This window comes from Grampus griseus, assembly GCF_964374135.1.
Source record: "Grampus griseus genome assembly, chromosome: 1".
Taxonomy (NCBI): Eukaryota; Metazoa; Chordata; class Mammalia; order Artiodactyla; family Delphinidae; genus Grampus; species Grampus griseus.
The window spans coordinates 26541038-26561055 of record NC_139017.1 but is presented as its reverse complement, the minus strand read 5'-3'; the positions used below and the strand labels follow the sequence as shown (position 1 = coordinate 26561055).

The following is a 20018-nucleotide window of genomic DNA, read 5'->3' as shown; positions in this document are numbered from 1 at the left end:
TCACAGACTTTGAAAACAAACTTATGGTTACAAAAGGGAAAAGATAATGGGAGGGATTAAATTAGGAGTTTAGGATTAACATATACACACTACTATATATAAAATAAATAGTCAATAAGGACCTTCTGTATAGCACATGGAACTCTACTCAATATTCTATAATAACCTATATGGGAAAAGAATCTGAAAAAGAATGGAAGTATGTATATGTATAAATAAATCACTTTGCTGCACACCTGAAACTAACACAATATTGTATATCAACTATACTCCAATATAAAATAAAAATTAAATTAAAGAAACCCCTGTGGAGAATATGCATATATATACATATGTATATATGTACTTGTACGCTTGTACAAGTATTCCTGTAACATAGATTATTAGATACAGAATTCTTGAATCAGAGTTCTGAATATTTAAAAAGTTGATAAATCCTTAAAACTGTCAGTCTAAACTCACCCAAACGTATTTTAAAAATGTATATTTTTATAAAATCTATTTACTATTTACCCATAGTGTGGAAGAAAAATGTGTAATTCTCATTTTATTGCACATTTTATAATTAGATGTTTTATCTAGTTTTGTATGTTCATTGGTCATATTTTCTCTGGATTGTCAATTCATACTGTTTAGATATTTTGCACTGGATTGCTTATTTTCTTATTGATATGTTTTTTACTTATAATGTATATTATCCATTTGTCTTTGACGCATATTGCAAATATTTTCTGTAGTGTGTAATTTCTCAGTGTCTTTTTGCAGGCACTTTGACATTTACAATTTCAGTTTTTAAGTAGTCAAATTTGTTAGTATTTTTATTTGTGAATTCTTCTGTAATGTCATAATATGAAAGGTCTTTCCAATTATAAAGATATTATCACATATTTTCTTTTTATAATTTAGCATTATAATTTTTATGTTTAAATATTTAATTCATCTAGAATTATATTTGGTATAAGGAATCTAATTTTATTTTTTATTTCTATTTTTCCTGTGAAACCTGGTGTTGCCTTCAAATCAGTCTTCTGTTAAACACCACTTACCCTACAGATTTGAAATGCCAATTTTATTATGCATTTATGCCTCATGTTAACTGGGTTCAGTTTCTAGGCTATCCCCTTCCCTCATCTATCTCCACAAGATCTATATTGTTTTGGTTACTGTAGCTTTAATCGCCAACACACTATATAATTTACTTATCTTATGTTTATTGGCGGTCTTCCCTAAAGGAATAGAAGCTACAAAAGAAAATGACCTTTCAGTTTTTCTATTAATATGTCCCTCCCAAGTATTTAGAACAGTATGTAGCTATAGTGGGCATTCAATAAATATTGATATTTATTGAATAGATGTTTGCATATTTGCAATATCAGGTCTTCTCAACCAGGAATGTTATATCTATTCATTAATTTTATTTTCTCTAATTGGTCTACTAAAGTCTTTCATCTCTTCTTCAGTCAATTTTAGAAGTTTGTTTATTCCTAGGAAAGCATTCATTTTTTCTAGATTTTCTAATTTATTGGCAAAGTCTTCCCATTTTAATGTTTAAATTTCTTATGTATCTGTAATCATATTCTCTTGCTTATTTGTAATATTGTTTATGTCCCACTCCTTGCTAGTTTGGCTTGCAAGATATCATTTTTTTTTGAATTTTTTGTTTTCCTTTCCTTTGAAAAAAACTCTTTGATTTATCAAATCTACTTTCTTTTTTATTTAATTCCTTAATTTCTGCTTTTGTCATTAATGATTCCTCACTTCTGCTTTTTGTTTGTAATGTTGGTATTCTGTTGCCTGCTTCTTGAGTTAAATAACTAGTTCATTTATTTTCAGTTTTTGTTGTTTTCTAAGCATTTAAAACTATGAAAAACATAATGCTATGAATTTTTCTCTGCATAGCTTTAGCTACGTCCCACAGGCTTTTATATATAGTGTTCTTATTCTCATTATTTAAAAAAATAATTCCTAATTTTCGTCTTAACTTTGTATTTAATCCAAAATTCATTTAATAATGTTTTTAATGAGCAGTGTGATAAGAAAATGGTAGTATGTTGACACTGTTATTAAAGTATTCTGATCCTAAAAAAAAATGGTATTTCTGATTTAAGAGCTTGATTAGAATATAATTTATGGCAAGTTGTGAAAATGTCACTTAATTATTCATATTCCAAATGTAAGATGCAAACTCACAAAGAGCTCTGAACCTCCCTAACTCTTTGAATTCACCTTCCTCCTTTCAGCCAGTCCTTTCTAAGTGCTGTTTTTGAAAATTAAAGAAAGTATACTCCTAGGGGCTGTACACAAAGAGTGTCGTATCTGGAAAGGAAGTTATGAAACCAACTGGTCCAACTGTTCATTTTATACATATGGTTATAGAACCAAAGAGGTTAAGAGACTTATTGTCTATGAACCTCTGCGACTTAGGCATAATACTCTATTAAGGGGAGAAAGTTAATTATTTTGTATAAAGTGAACCTGAAGAGGTGCTGTCTCCCTCCCACCACCATTTCTTCATCCCAATTGCATTAGCCTACTATGGCTGCCATAGGAAAATACCACAGATTAAGTGGCTTAAGCAATAGAAATTTATTTTCTCACAATTCTGGAGTCTAGAAGTCCAAGATCAAGGTGTCATCAAGGTTGGTTTCTGACGAAGACTCTCTTGCTGGCTTGAATACAGTGGCCACCTTCTCACTTTGTCCTCACATAGCCTTTCCTCTTTGTACATGCAGAGAGAGAAAGAGCTCTCTGGTGTATCTTCCTCCCCTGATAAAGACATCTGTCATATTGGATTAGGGCCCCATCCTTCTGACCTCATCTAACCTTAATTACCTCCTTAAAGACGCTACCTTCAAATACAGTAACAATGAGAGTTAGGGCTTCAACATATGCATTTTAAGGGAACATAATTCAGTCCATAATACAATGCTTCCTAATAATACCATTCCTGTCATTCTCATCCTCATTATTATTTAATGCACTAATTCCAGCTCTTTCTTCTATGTTAATAATGTGATTATAAAAGTGATAGAGTGGGGCTTCCCTGGTGGTGCAGTGGTTGAGATTCTGCCTGCTGATGCAGGGGACACGGGTTCATGCCCCAGTCCAGGAAGATCCCACATGCCACAGAGCGGCTGGGCTCATGAGCCATGGCCGCTGAGCCTGCGCATCCGGAGCCTGTGCTCCACAGCGGGAGAGGCCACAACAGTGAGAGGCTCGTGTACCGCAAAAAAAAAAAAAAAAAAAATGTGATAGAGTGAATGTGAGGAAAAAGGTATGCAGAAAAACAAAAACAAAAAAAAAACGCTCTGCTACGAAGTGGGAGAGAAGCTCTCAACCATCTTGTAATGTTATGGGTTTGTGCCTGAATTTTCTCAAAGTATATAAATAATCACTATGAAAGAAATTATTTTGGTTAATAGTGCACTTAAATAAAAGAGCATGAATTTATGTCAACATAGAATAACACAAACTTTTCTCTCTTTTTTCCAGATTATTATGGAAATATTGTGGTAAAAATGGAAAATAATGTAATGTTTTATTTCAAGATTAATATTAAAGATGCAGTAAAGCTGCATTTATGGACAAATAGTACAATAAAATCATTAATTTCCTTGAATACATCTGGTAAAATGTATCTCATACATGTTTTTGAAAATGGCACAATACATCCACAGGAATATCCCTTAAAACTGGAAGCACAAAGTATAGCTTTCAAAACAAAAGAAAAATGCCCCTACATGGCATTTCATAATGATATTTTTCGTGTTTCTTATCTTTTGGACAAGGGACAAAACCTGTCAGTTTGGGCTCAAATAGTCTATCCAGAAAATATTGGGCTGTATATTATTGTGGAATCATATGGCCCAAAAATATTGGAAGAGAAAAATCAGGTTCACTATGAAATTGCCTCAGGATACTGCACTAAAACCATGGTAAGTTAATATTTTAAAATTCTTTCATTCGATTTTAACAAATGTAAAATTATAATATTAACATTTAAAAGAATGGATTTCCCTCCAAATTTAGCTTTGAAAATGTTGAGAAATATGTAAATTTTTAATGAATAATGATATGGTAAGTCATTAATTCCTGAGCAACAATTTTTACTTTCAATATCCAGGGCCTCTTTGCCACTTAAAAACACATTCCTGTAGAATTCTTTGTCAATTGTATTGTTCACTTCCTTTTTTTATATAGTGCATGACTGCTCTGTAGAGTTCTATCTGCTATCTATTGCACTATAACACCATCCCTAAACCTAATGCCTTCAAACAACAAGTTCTGTGGATCAACAATTTGGGTTACGAGTAGATGGGCTGTTCTGCTGGTTTCATCAGGGTTTATTCATGAGGCTGTTGTCATCTGGTGGCTTGCCTGGGACAGGATAATGTAAGATGGCTTCATTCACATGTCAAATGTTTGGTGCAGGTACTGGCTTGTTAGTATAAGGGGCCTCAGCTGGAGCACTTGTCGCTGCTCCATGTGTCCTATATCCTCCAGGCTAGACCTGGCTTCTTCACATGGCAATCTCAGGGAAGCATTCCAAGATGGTGAAGGCAGAAGCCACAAGGCCTAGGTTTGGCTACATTCTATTTGTCAAAGCAATTCACAAGGCCAGCCCAGATTAATATGATAGGGAAATAGACTGCACTTCTCAAGAGAACAGCAAACTTACACTGTAAAGGGACCTACATACAGGAATGGGAGGAATTACTGCAGCCATCTTTGTAAACAATCTACCACAATAGACATAAATATACTGTGTATATTATTTTGTATACTACTTTCCTAGGTAATATTATAGTATAAGCATTTTTACATGTTACTGTAATTTCTTCCCAAATATTGTATATTCTATTCCCCACTCTCCTTTTCTAGGCTCAGCTTTCTTAAGCATAAACAATAGTGGGCCTCTTAATTGATACAGTGGAATGGAAGTGTTCACTTAATTCCAAAATAAGTTAAAGTGAAGAGTCATTTAAAAAAGGAAAGTGCTATATGTGAAACATTCTACTTTAACTTAAATAGATGAAGGTACAGTCATTAGTCAATCTTTTAATATAGGACCACAGACTTTGCTTTGAAATTAGTCCACTGATTGGAATTCCTCATCTCCTTTCTTGCATAGTCTTATTCATAAGACATCATCTCTTAGTTCGCATTTCAGTTTCTTTAAAATAGCCGGGGGGGGGGGGGGGGACTTAAAGACAGTGGCAAAACAACCAAAGTTCTAGATTTTTATAATTTTTTCCCCAGCCTTTTAGTGTTATCTTGCTCATACCTAGCTCAGTAATTTCTTCTGTGACTTGCTTTATCAAAACTTTCCAAAGCGGTTCCAAACTTAGTTTTCAGGGAAAGAGTGACTCTATTTTTACACTGGTATTTAACCAGTCCATAATATTTAGTTTAATTCCACAATTACAATAATAATGCAATCTGGCATAAACAGGTTTTGAAACAAATAAAGCTGCTTTAGATTTATATACAATTACATGGATAGACCTTAAAACATAGTCTTGAATGAAAAATAGTGTTGAATAAGAAACTGAGACCTATCAAATGTTACTACGTAACATTTATTAAAATTACAAACAACTACACACAAATCACAAGCAAAAAAGAGTATTGTTCATTTTATAAGAATACAAAGATAGCCAAGGACATATATCAAACAAGTAAAGCATCATACTTGCTTGATATATGTTCTGGGTGCCTATTATGAGGGAAGGGAATGGGGGAAGAAGATACAGGGGAAAAGTAAAATACAATAAACAAGACTGGATTGAGCATGTTTCAAGAAACAAGGAGTATATTTAACTCACTTTTCTGAAGCTGAGGTACTCCCTCCTTCCAGAACAAAAACAAAGATTTACACTTTTCTTCAGCACAGCGCAACTTTCTTTGATTATCTAGCTCCAATATCTGCATACACTCTCATAGGTTTTCTTTCCAAGAATTGCATGTATAATGTATATTTGTCCACTTGCAATTCAACCCTTCACAATACTAGTTACCAATCAAAATATACAAAGGACTATGAAACATTAAAATATTCATGTTTTAGCATATTTTTTATTTCTGTTAATATATTCTTCAGCTCTGTTTGGTTCTTGTTTATATTTTCTAACTCTTTATTAAACTTCTCACTTTGTTCATCCATTCTTCTCCTGAGTTCACTGAGTATCTTTGTGATCATTACCTTGAATGTTTATTGGGTAGATTGCTTACCTCCATTTCACTTAGTTATTCTTCTTGGGTTTTAGCCTGTTCCTTCATTTGAAACATATTCCTTAGTCACATCATTTTGCCTAATTCTCTGTGTTTATATGTATGTGTTAAGTACATTTGTTACATTTCCCAATCTTGGAGAAGTGGCCTTATGTAGGAAATGTCCTATGGGGACCAGCAGTACACTCCCCGCTGGTCACCCGAGCTGTATGATCTAGGGTTGCCACTGTGTGGGCTGAGTGGGCCCTTTTGTTGTGGTGGGGCTGCCTGTGAGTATACTAGTAGGTGGGGGCTGGCCCCCACCTGGTTGGCTGCCAGGTCCTTCTTCTCACTGAGGCTGCTTGTGGACAGGGCCAGGTCCTGACATATTTGGCTGTACTGTCCAGGGAGTCCCAAGGCTGATGCCATCCTGCTGGTGGTGGGGCTGGGTCCCATGATGGCTGGCTGGGAGGGGGTGGCTGTGGATGGTGCCATCCACTGGTGGCTGGTAAGCCCCCAGAATAGGCTAGAGGGAGAATTCCAGAAGAGCGCTTGCCAGCACCAATGTCCTTGTGGTAGAACCAGCTCCCCGAAATGGCTGCCACCAGAGTCTATGTTCCCAGAGGGAGTCCCAGTTGCCTCCTGCCCCTCCAGGAGTCTCTTCAAGTTCAGCAAATGGGTCTGACCCTAGTTCCTTTTAAATTACTGCCTCTGTGCTAGGACTAGGAATGTGTGAGATTTTGTGCATGCCCTTTAAGAGCAGAGTCACAATCTTTGCTGGCCTTCAAAGCCAGCCGTTCTGGGAACTCTTCTTCCTGGTGCAGAACACTCAGCTGGGGACCCCAATGTAGGGACACACCCCCTCCTTGGGGAGAACCTCTGCAATAGTGATTATCTTCCATTTTTTGGTTGCTGATTCAGGGATGTAGGTCTTGACTATACTGAATCTCCATTCTTCTTACCCCTCCCATTGTGGTTCCTTCTTTGGTTGTGGAAAATCTTTTCTGCCAGTGTTCAGGTCATTATCATCAATAGTTGCACTGTAAATAGTTGTAATTTTTGTGTGCCTATGAAAGGAGGTGAGCTTAGGGTCTTTCTACTCCACCATCTTGTGCACTCTCCCAAATTTGCATTTTTAAATAAACTATTGGCTCTATCATTTACTAGCTGATGACAATGAGCAAGTTTTTGAGTCTTTGATGTTGTTGCTGCTGCTGCTGCTGATGATGATAGTATTTACTTTACTTATGAGGATTAAATGAGTTAATATATGTAAAGGGCTTAGAAGAGCACCTGGCACATAATAAGCACTATATATATGTGTGTTACTACTACAACTATCACCACTTCTGCTGTTTCTACTACTACTACCACCACCACAATATTTCATCAATTCTAAGGCACAGTTTTCTAGGTTTTTTTTAGCATTTAACATCTTTGAAATTGGGATGAGTCTTACATATGATAGCATCTTAGATTTGATGAACTATAGTGGTATTAGAATGTTATAATTTTTGGCCACTATGGTGCTAAGCTTCATAAGTAATCATTAATTTTTGAAGAAAAAACTGAGTATTACACCCATACACAAAAGTAGATAACTAATTTTTTAAAGTTTTTAATGCTATTAGCTGGTTTCACAATGATATTTATACCAAAAGTTAGTTTTGAAATTTTGAAAATTATTTCTGAATCTTTTTTTTTCTGAATATCTTAATTGACCTAAATTCTTTTTTTAATATTGAGGTATAATTGATATGTAACATTTTATTGGTTTCAGTTGTACAAGATAATGATTCAATATTTGTATATTTTATAAAATGATCACCACATTAAGTCTAGTTAAGATCCATCACCACACATAATTACAAATTTTTTTGTGTGATGAGAATTTTAAGATCTACTACTTTAGCAACTTTCAAATTGCAATATTATTCACTATAGTTACCATGTCGTACACTATATTCTCATGACATTTATTTTTTAACTGCAAATTTGTACCTGTAACCACCTTTTTCCATTTCACCCATCCCCCACTCCTGGCAATGATCAATCTGTTCTCTGTATCTATGAGGTCATGGGGGTATTGGTTTGGGGTTTTTTTGTTTTGTTTTGTTTTGTTTTGTTGCAGTACGCGGGCCTCTCAATGTTGTGGCCTCTCCCGTTGCGGAGCACAGGCTCCAGACGTGCAGGCTCAGCAGCCATGGCTCCGGCCCAGCCGCTCCACAGCATGTGGGATCTTCCCGGACTGGGGCATGAACCCGTGTCCCCTGCATCGGCAGGCAGACTCTCAACCACTGCGCCACCAGGGAAGCCCTGGTTTTGGTTTTGATTCCACATATAAATGAGATCATATGATATTTGTCTTTCACTGTCTGACTTACTTCACTAAGCATAATGCCCTTTAGGTCCATCAGTGTTGTCACAAATGGCAGGATTTCCTTCTCTTTTATAGCTGAAAAATATTCCATTGTATATATACTTACCACATCTTCTTTATCTATTTATCCATTGATGGATACTTAGGTTGCTTCCATGTCTCTGCTATTATAAACAATGCTGCAGTGAACATGGAGGTGCATATAGTTTTTCAAATAGTGTTTTTGCTTCCTTTGGATAAATACCCAGAAGTGGAATTGCTGGATCATATGGTAGTTCTATTTTTAATGTTTTGAGGAACCTGCATACTGTTTTCTATAGTAGCTGCCCCAGTTTACATTTCCACCAACAATTCATGGTTCCCTTTTCTCCAAATCCTCATTACAAGATAACACTTCTTATCTCTTGTCCTTTTGATAATAGTCATTTAACAGCTGTGAGGTGACATCTAATTGTGGTTTTGATTTGCATTCCTGTGATGTTGTACCTGTTTTCATGTGTCTGTTGGCCATAGGTATGTCTCCTTCGGAAGAATGTTTATTCAGATCCTCTGCACATTTTTAAATCAGATTTTTTGTTTTCTTGCTCTTGAGTTGTTGGAGTTCCTTATATATTTTGGATATTAACCTCTTATTAGATGTATGGTTTGTAACTATTTTCTCCCAATCACTAGGTTTTCTTTTCATTTTGTTGATAGTTTTCTTTGTTGTGCAGAAGATTTTTAGTTTGATGCAGTTCCTCTTGTTTATTTTTACTTTTGTTGCCTTTGCTTTTGGTATCAAATCCAAAAACTTTTGCCAAGACCAATTCCAAGGAGCTTACCACCTATGTTTTCTTCTAGGAGTTTCAGGGTATCAGATCTTACATTCAAGTCTATAATATCATTTTGAGTTGATTTTTGTATATGGTGTGAGATAGAGGTTCAGTTTCATTCTTTTTCAGGTGGCTATTCATTTTTCCCAACACGATTTACTGAAGAAACTATCCTTTCCTCATTGTATATTCTTGGCTTCTTTGTAATAAATTCATCAACTACATATGCATGGGTTTTACTTCTGGATTTTCTATTCTGTGCCACTAATCAATTGGTCTGTTTTTAATGCCTATGCTATACTGTTTTGATTACCACAGCTTTGTAATGTAGTTTGATTCCAGCTTTGTTCCTCTTTCTCAAGACCATTTTGACTATTCAGGGTCTTTTGTGGTTCCATACAAACTTTAGGATTGTTTATTCTATTACTATGAAAAATGCCATTGGAATTTTGGTAGAGATTGCATTAAATCTGTATATAGCTTGGGTAGTATGGACATTTTAACAATATTAATTCCTCCAATCCATGAACATGTAGAATTTTTCCATTTATTTATGTCTTCAATTTCTTTCTTCAATATTGTATAGTTTAAATTGTATGGGTCTTTCACCTCCTGAGTTAAATTTATTCCTATGTATTTTATTCTTTTTGGTACAACTGTAAATGGAATTGTTTTCTTAATTTCTCTTTCTGGCAGTTCCTTATTAGTGCATAGAAATGCAACAGATTTTTATATATTGATCTTGTATCCAGCACCTTTAATGATTTGTTTTTTGGTGGAGTCTTTAGGGTTTTTTACATATAATATCATGTCATCTGTAAGTAGTGACAGTTTTACTTCTTCCTTTTTAATTTGGATGCCTTTTATTTCTTTTTCTTGCCTAATTGTTCTGTCTAGAACTTGAATAAAAGTGGTGACTGTGGACATTATCGTCTTGGTCTTTATCTTAGAGGAAAACTTCCAGCTTTTCACCATTGAGTATGTTGTTAGGTATAGGGTTGTCATATATGGCCTTTATTATGTTGAGGTATTTTCCTCTCTACACACTTTGTTGAGAGTTTTTATCATAAATGGATGTTGAATCTTGTCAAGTGCTTTTCTGCATCTATTGAGATGATCATATTATATTTATCCTTCATTTTGTTAATGTGCTATATCACATTGATTGATTTGTGCATGTTGAACTATCTGTGCATCCCTGGAATAAATTCCACTTGATCATGATGTATAATCCTTTTAATGTATTGTTGAATTTATCTTCCCAAATTTTGTTGAGAATTTTTGCATCTGTATTCGTCAGGAATATTGGCCTGTAATATCCTTTTCTGGTGGCATCTTTGTCTGGCTTTGATATCAGGGTAATGCTGGCATTGTAAAATTAGTTTGGAAATGTTCCCTCTTCTATATTTTTAGAAGAATTTGAGAAGTATTGACATTAATTCTTCTTTAAATATTGGTATAATTCACTAGGGAAGCCATTCTGGTCATGGACTTAAGTTTTTCTGGAGGTTTTTGATTACTGATTCAGTCTCCTCACTAGTAATTTGTCTGTTCAGATTTTCTACTTCTCAGTGATTCAGCCTTGTAGGTTGCATGTTTCTAGGAATTCATCCATTTCTTCTAAGTTGTCCAATTTGTTGGCATATAATTTTTCATAGTAGTCTCTTATGATCATTTTTATGTCTGTAGTATCAATTGTAATGTCTTCTCTTTCATGTCTGTTTTTATTTATTTGAGTCCTCTCTTTTTTTTTGTCAGTGAGTCTAGCTAAAGGTTTGTAAATATTATTTATATTTTAAAAAAAGCTCTTAGTTTCACTGATCTTTTCCATTGTTTTTTCAGTCTCTAATTATTTATTTCTGCTCTGATCTTTGGTATTTCCTTCCTTCTACTGACTTTGGGCTTTGTTTATTCTTCTTTTTCTAGTTCTTCAAGGTGTAAAATTAGATATTTTGTTAATATTTCTTATTTCTTGAAGTAGGCCATTTATCATTATGAGCTTCCCTCTTAGAACTGCTTTTGCTGCATCCCAAAGATTTTGGTGTGTTGGGTTTCTATTTTCATTTGTCTCAAAATATTTTTTGATTTCTTCTTTGGCCCATTGTTCAGCAGAATGTTTAATATCTAAATATTTGTGAATTTTCCAGTTTTCTTCTTATAATTGCTTTCTAGCTTCATACCACATGGTCAGAAAAGATGTTTAATATGATTTCAATCTTCTTAAATTTATTAGGACTTGTTTTGTGGCCTAACATATAATCTATCCTAGAGAATATTTCATCTGCACTTGAGAGAAATATATATTCTGTTGCTTTTGGATGGAATGTTCTGGATATATCTGTTAAGTCATTCAGTATAATGTGTTGTTTAAGGCCAATGTTTCCTTATTGATTTTCTGTCTGGTTGATCTATTGATGAAAGTAGGGAATTAAAGTCCCCTACTATTATTGTATTGCTGTCTATTTCTCATTTTAGCTCTATCAATATTTGCTTTATATATGCAGGTGCTCCTATGTTGGGTGCATATGTGTTATATCATGTTGGATTGACCCCTTTATCATTATATAATGACCTTCTTTGTCTATATTATAGTTTTTGTTTTCAAGTCTATTTTGTCTGATAACTATAGCTACCCCAGTTTTCTTTTGATTTCCATTTTCATAAAATATTTTTTCCATCCCTTCAATTTCAGTCTGTCTGTAATTTTACATCTGAAGTGAATCTCTTGTAGACAGCATACAGAAGGGTTGTTTTCTTTTAGCCACTCTATGTCTTTTAATTAGAGAATTTAATCCATTTACATTTAAATTAGTTATTGATAGGTATGTACTTATTGCCATTTTGTTGATTGTTTCTGGCTGTTTTGTAGTTCTTCTGTGCTCCTTTTTTCTTCTCTGATCTCTTCCTTTCTGGTTTAATGACTTTTTTAGTGGTTTGCTTTGATTCATTTCTTTTATCTTATCTGTATCTCCTATAAGTTTTTCCTTTATGGTTACCGTATGGCTTACATATAAAACATATTACTTATATTTATAATAGTCTATTTTAAGTTGATAACAACTTAAATTTGATCATAGTCTAAAGCTCTACATTTTTATTCCCCCTCCCATGTTTTACATTTTGATGTCACAATTTACATCCTTTTATCTTGTGTATCTATGAACAAATTATTGTAGGTATTTTTACTATTTTGTCTTTAACTTTCATACTAGCTTTATAAGTGATTAACTCACCATGTCCACATGTTAGATTATTCTGAATTTTACTATATATTTACCTTTACCACTTGGGTTTATACTTTGATATTTCCTGCTACTAACAGCACCCTTTCATTTCTACTTAAGAATTGCCTTTAATATTTCTTGTAAGGTGGGTTTAGTGTTGTTGAACTCCTTTAGCTTGTGCTTGTCTGGAAAACACTTTATCTCTCTTTCAACTCTGAAGGACAGTTTTTTACTTTGAGCACTTTGAATATATCATACCACTTCCTTCTGTCCACAAAGTTATTACTGAAAAATCTGCTGATAGTCTCATGTGTTTCCCTTTGTACAACAAGATGCTTTTAAGACTTTCTCATTGTCTTTAACTTTTGATATTTAATTACAATGTGTCTTGGTGTAGGTCTTTTGGAGTTTATCTTATTTGGAACTCTCTGAGCTTCCTGGATCTGGGTGTCTGTTTCCTTCCCCAGGTTAAGAAAGTCTTTTGTTTTTGTTTTTTTAAATTTTATTTATTTATTTATTTATTTTTGGCTGTTTTGGGTCTTTGTTTCTGTGTGAGGGCTTTCTCTAGTTGTAGCGAGCCAGCACCACTCTTCATCGCGGTGCACGGGCCTCTCATTATCACGGCCTCTCTTGTTGTGGAGCACAGGCTCCAGACACGCAGGCTCAGTAGTTGTGGCTCATGGGCCCAGTTGCTCCGCGACATGTGGGATCCTCCCAGACCAGGGCTCGAACCCATGTCCCCTGCATTAGCAGGCAGATTCTCAACGACTGCACCACCAGGGAAGCCCAAGAAAGTTTTTTTAGTCATTGTTTCTTCAAACAATTTTTCTGCCCCTTTCTCACTCTCTTTTCATTCTGGGACTCCTATAATGCAAATGTTGGTCCACAAGATGTTCCGTAAGTCCCTTAAGCTATCTTCACTTTGCTTTTTCCTGCTCTGTTTTTGGTGAGTTCCACTGCCCTGTCTTTGAGTTCACTCATTCTTTGTTCCACTTCATCTATTCTGCTGTTGAACTCCTCTATTGTATGTATCAGTTCAGTTAATGTATTCTTCAGCTCTGTGACTTCTATTTAATACTTTCTTATATTTTCTATCTCTTTGTTGAAATTCTCACTTTGTTCATTCATTCGTCTTCTGAGTTCAGTGAGCATCACTGCAACCGTTATTTTGAACTCTTTATCAGGTAAATTACTTATCACTATTTTATTAAGACCTTTTTTATTGATGTTATTTCATTCTTTCATTTAGAATATATTTCTGTTTCTTCATTTTCCTTGATTCTCTGCATTGGTTTCTATGCAGTAAATAAAACAACTACTTCTTCTAGTCTTGAAGGAGTCATTTTGTGTAGGAGATGAACCTTATCATTCAACACTGCCTGAGCTCTTGGTTGTCTCTCAAGACTTTGTGATTGTCCAAGCCGCCTACATTATTCTTAGTGGCTCCCAGCATTTTAGGGTGTGCTAAGACCTGTCAGTCTCTCAAAGTGGGGAGAGTATCTTAGCATGCAGATGCAAGTTGATTGGAAGCCAGACACTAAGGGAACAACTTTTAAACTATACAAACATACCTCTTTCAGTGAGTTGGCATTTCTGTCTGCTGCCTCAGTGCTGAGCCTTAGGCTGATAGCCATTTGAGAAATGTTTCTTTGTTTGCTACCAACCCTTTGAAGCTGTAAGAACAAGCCCCATTGGTCACCAGAGGCAGATTATTGAGGGATGTGTTCTCTGGGTGGCCAACACAAAAACTGGGGCACCAGATGTGTATAACAGCTACCTTCTCTGAGATACTGACAACTTGGAGTGCGGCAAAGGGAGAGTACAATGATGGTGCACCTGCCAGCCTCCCCAGTCTCTGGAGAGAATTATAGTCAGCACCTAGATGTGTGTTTAATTAGAAGCCTGCCCCCCAGGCCACATCTATAAAAGTAAGCTAACAAGTGTCTTTCACAGAAAGACTTGGGGTGCATTTCAATCTACCATCTCTGTGCTGTTCTCTGGATGCAGTTGCCAGTTAAGAACTATTTATCACTTTTCAACAATCCTATAAGACCTGAAAACATGAACCCTGCTGGCCACCAGAGCCAGGTAATCCAGGGGCATTCCCCAGTCAGCAACCACAAAAAAGCACCAGACGTGTGTACAAGCTGCTTTTTGGGAGACACCAGCAACCTGGAGCAAGGCAGAGGGAGACGACAAAGATAACACTTCCCCTATGCCCCTATGAGGTCTCCGAAGAGAATTATAGTCAGCCCTTAGATATAGTTTTAATTAGAAACCTACCTCTCAGGCCATAGCTATGAAGATAAGCTAATAGTCCTCTTTTACAGAAAGACTGTGCCTGCTATGCCCTGGAGGTGCAGCCAGCTAAGACCTCCTCTTTCATCTATTACAGTCCTACAGGTCCAGTGAGTGCAAGCCCCACTGGCCACCAGAGCCAGTCAATCAAGAGGTAACCCATGGATGGCAGCCACAAAAAACAGGGTGCAAGATGAGTGTAGAAGGTGTTTTCTGGGAGATACTAGCAACTGGAGTGAGGCAGAGGGAGAACACAAACATGGAGCCCATCAGCCTCTGTCTTTGGAGTGTTTCAGTAGGCCATACCCTAGATGTCTGTTAAATTAGATACCTGCCCCTCAGGCCAATGCTTTGTTTTTCTTTCTTTTTAAATAATCAATGTTTATTTTATTTTATTTTTAAATAATCAAAGTTTACTTTATATTATTTTGGCTGTGCCACATGGCTTTTGGTATATCAGTTCCCCAGCCCAGGCCACAGCAGTGAAAGCACCAAATGCTAACCACTAGACCACCAGGGAACTCCCAGGCCGATGCTTTAAGATAAGCAATTAAACCTCTCTCACAGAAAGTCTGGGCACTTTTCAGTTGGCTTCTTTACACTGGGCCTTGGGATCCATGAGTCCTCACATGAGAGCCTTTAAGAACTGTTTCTCAGTTTGCTATAGCCTTGTGGGTCAAATGGACACAAGCCCCACTGGCTTTTGAAGCCATATGTTTTGGTGGCTCAGTTCTATATTGCAGGTCTTAAAAGTTGGGGTGACAGATGTGGGGTTCAAGCTGTTTACTCCTCAGGGAGAAGTGTGGGGTTTTGAATTCTCTCCCTCCCGATTGTGAGTTACTGTCCTGGGCCTGGGGTTTGTGGCAAGACTGTGACTCAGTCTCTCCTACCTGTTTCAATGTGGGTTTTTCTCTTGTTCACCTGATGTGTAGGAGTTGCTCAGCTAGTTTTAGGGCTTCTTTCAGAGGAAATTATTTTGTACGTAGCTGTAAATTCAGTGTTGTCCATGGGAGGAGGTGATTTCAGGATCCTCCTGTGTTATCATCATGAACCAGAACTTGCCTATTCATTTTTTCAATGGTGACTGTTAATGAGTAGAAAATTTTAACAAAGTTTTTTCATTTATGGTTATTGTTTTTTGTGTTCTAAGATACATTTGCTTATCCCTAAGTCACAAAAAATATTCTTCTATGATGTCTTCTCAAAACTTTATGGTTTTAGCATTTATATTGATGATCGATCTCAAATTAATTTTTGTGTATGGTGACTTTTGATCAAGGAAACAACAAAGTTATTTTCCATTTGAGTATCTAGTTACTTCAGTATTCTTGAAAGGCTTTTCTTTCCCCCTATTGTATTACTTAGCATCTTTATTTAAAATCAAATATTCATACAAGTGTAGGCCTATTTCTGGGTGCTCTATTCTGTTCCATTGATCTATTTGTCAATCTTATGGTAGTACCACACTACCTTAATTACTGGCAAACTTAAATTTTGTATCTAATTTTCAGTGAGGTCAACTCTGTGGTTACAATAAGTAAGAGATACTTTTAGGAATACCATAAAACCTTGTTTCTATAATAATAAATTGAGCTTGTAGTGTAAGAATCTAACCTTTCTTTCTGGAAATGATCTAGGACACTCAGAAGTAGTCATCATTTTAGCCACCTTCACTGTCATTAATGGTTAAATTCAGTGGCTGCTTTGTCACCTAAGGCATTTGCCTTAGTAAATACTTTATCACAATCAATAACAGGTGATAATTTGATTATTTGTAATGTTTCTCATACCGTGAAATAATAGAATCCCTCTCCCATTGGCAAAGAGATTAATACTGTGTTCAAGGCCAGGGACACAATGAAGTCAATCCCAGGATTCCATCTTTGTGGGTTGGTTTCTTGATACTACTTCCATATCAAGAACCATAGCAGTAAGCCACTGGCCAGAAAAACAGAAATCAAACCAATTGTCTTAACAGAGGTAAATCAATATAGGGAATTAGTAGAACTGGGTATATGAGAGAAATGAAAAGAAAAAAAGGAACACTGAGATTACACAGAGCTAGTAACTACAAGAAGTGACTGTTCCACCTCTAGGGCTAGAGTAGAGGGAACAGAGGGAAGAAATTTGGGTTATTACAAACTAGAAAGTTAGGGGAAGTGTTCCACAGACCTAGAACCCACACCTTGAAGAAGAGGGTACTGCTCACCTGGTATGTCATCTCAGAAGCTCCAAGGAAGGGACTCCAAAGATCTGGGACCCAGATCGCTGAGAAGGGGGCAATATGACTGGTGCTGGTGCTGCTGAAACTCTAGTCTCTGAAACAGGTGCCAGCCAGCTAGTGCTTGTACCTCAAAGGGGGGTCATGAGAGAAGCTTGTTCTGGGAGTGTGTTTCTCACTTGTCAGTTCCTTTACCAACTGCTACTGCCAGGATGAAGAGTTGCCAGGTTGACACTGACAGGAATAATGAGAAAAACAAGAAGTAGCATATTTTCTCCTATCCTTATCTTCTAGATGCTCTCCAGTACCCCGTATTTGCAATATCTAAAAGAGAGCCAACTAACAAAGGAAAATGTGATTTGCAGAATCTCAAACCCTGCACCAAAAAGCTGCTTATAGGGCTTCCCTGGTGGTGCAGTGGTTGAGAGTCTGCCTGCCAATGCAGGGGACGCCGGTTCGTGTCCCGGTCTGGGAAGATCCCACATGCCGCGGAGCGGCTGGGCCCATGAGCCATGGCCGCTGAGCCTGTGCGTCCGGAGCCTGTGCTCCACAACGGGAGAGGCCACAGCAGTGAGAGGCCCGCATACCGCAAAAAAAAAAAAAAAAAAAAAAAATGCTGCGTATAGAATAGTGGGTTTGGAGCCGAAAGACAATAGGTTAATAACCAGCACATAGAGTATGTGTAGGGTGAACTTTAACAGTTAAAACAATTTACACCCCCAACACTGTTTGAAAGATCCTGCTGCTCCACATCATTGCAGTTATGGGCTAAATGTTTGTGTCCCCCCAAATTCATATGTTGAAGCCCTAACTTCCAAAGTGATGGTATTTGGAGATGGGGACTTTGAAAGATAATTAGGGTTAGATGAGTTTGTGAAGGTGGGCCCTAGTCTAATGGGATTAGTGTCATTATAAGAAGAGGCACCAGAGAGCTTGTCTCTTTCTCTCTCTTCCTGCATGCACAAAGGAGGTCATGTCAGCATACAGCAAGATGGCAGTCACCTGTAAACCAAGAGAAGAGGCCTCAGAATGAGATCTATCTGCTGGCACCTTGATCTTAGACTTTCCAGTTTCCAAAACTATGAGAAAACAAACTTCTGTTGTCTAAGCCACCCAGTCTGTGGTATTTTGATATGACAACCCTAGCAAACTAATATACTTGCCAATAACTGGTACAGTCAAACTTTAATTTTTGCCTAATGAATGTGTGTGTATTATATTTTGTTTGCTGTTCTCTTCTTATTAATGAGGTTGAATAATTTTTCATATATTTATTGGCTTCTGGATTCCCATTTCTGTGAAATTCCAATTTTTGTCACTTTTTCTATTAGGTTGTGTGCCTTTTTCTCATTGAATTTTTTTTTCATTCTCTAAAATTGTCTTTTTAAAGAGCTTTATTGATGTGATTGGTATATAATAAAATGCATACATTGAAGTGTACAATTTGACATATGTATATACCCACGAAATAATAGCCAAAATCAAAAAAATGTACATGTCCATCACCCCCAAAATTTCCTCATGCTCCTTAGTAATCCATTCCTCCTTCTATTCCCCATTGCTAGGCAACCACTGATCTGACTGCTATCAGTATAGGTTAGTTTACTTTTTCTAGAATTTTACATAAATGGAACCATACAATATGTTTTCTGCTTTCTTTCAGTATAATCATTTTGTGGTTTATCTATTACATTGTGGTCATTAATAGTTTGCTCCCTTTTGTTGTTGAGTAATATTCCATGATATGGATACACCACAATTTGTCTAACCATATTTGTTTATGAACATTTAGATTGATTCCAGTTTAGGGATATTACAAGTAAAATGGCTATGAACACTTGTGTACAACTCTTTGTGTTGACCTATGCTTTCATTTCTCCTGAGTAAATACATAGGAACAGACTGGCTGGATCATAAGTAGATGTATGTTTAATTTTTTACAAACTGCTAATTTGTATTCCAAATTTTTTGTACCATTCTACATTGCCACCAGTAGTGTTTTTTTTAAAGCAATATCAGTCTTTTTTATTATTATTATTATTTATTTTTGTCTGCGTTGGGTCTCCGCTGCTGTGCACGGCCCTCTCTAGTTGCAGCGAGCGGGGGCTACTCCTCGCCGTGGTGTGCGGGCTCCAGGCATGCGGGCCTCAGTAGCTGCGGCACACACGCCCAGCAGCTGTGGCTCGCAGGCTCTAGAGCGCAGGCTCAGCAGCTGTGAGGCACGGGCCCAGCCGCTCCGCGGCATGTGGGATCCTCCCAGACGAGGGCCCAAACTCGCGTCCCCCGCACCGGCAGGCAGACTCCCAACCACTGCACCACCAGGGAAGCCCCGCCACTGGTAGTTTTACTTGCTTCACACATTTTTGCTAACTGTTGGTGTGATCTGTGTTTTGGTTTTGTTGTTGTTATTGTTTTGTTTTGGACTTTTTGATTTTAGCTATTTTAGTTAATATATAGTGATATCTCATTGTGGTTTTAACTAACATTTCCCTGATGCTTTTCTAATAACTAATGATACTGAGCACTGTTTCAAGTGCTTATTTTCTATTTGTAGATCTTCTCTGGTGAAGTGTCTGTTCAACTTGTAAGCCCAGCTTTAAGGGATTGTCTTCTTATAATTAAGTAGTAAGAGTTTTTTATAAACTCTAGATATAAATTCATTGTTGGATACGTGTTTTGCAAATATTTTCTCCTAGTCTGTGGCTTGTGTTTTCATTTTCAAAACAATGTCTTTTGAAAATGTGTTTTATTTATTTTGATGAAGTCCAATTTATTGCTTTTCTCTTTTATAGTTTTACTTTGGGTTGTAATTAAGAAATCTTTCCAAACTCAAGGTCACTAAGCTTTCCTCATTTTTCCTTCTAGAAGTTTTA

General features: G+C 36.5%; 1 protein-coding gene across 1 annotated transcript in view; it reads left to right on the top strand.

The window, feature by feature from the left end:
• Window positions 1-20018, top strand: part of CATSPERE (catsper channel auxiliary subunit epsilon) — a gene marked incomplete at both ends in the record, with an annotated part of 243645 nt that overhangs the window by 147045 nt on the left and 76582 nt on the right. The window contains one exon of the mRNA XM_082657660.1: window positions 3493-3935. Within this exon, the coding sequence (XP_082513786.1) occupies window positions 3493-3935 (443 nt within the window). The remainder of the gene's footprint in view (window positions 1-3492; window positions 3936-20018) is intronic.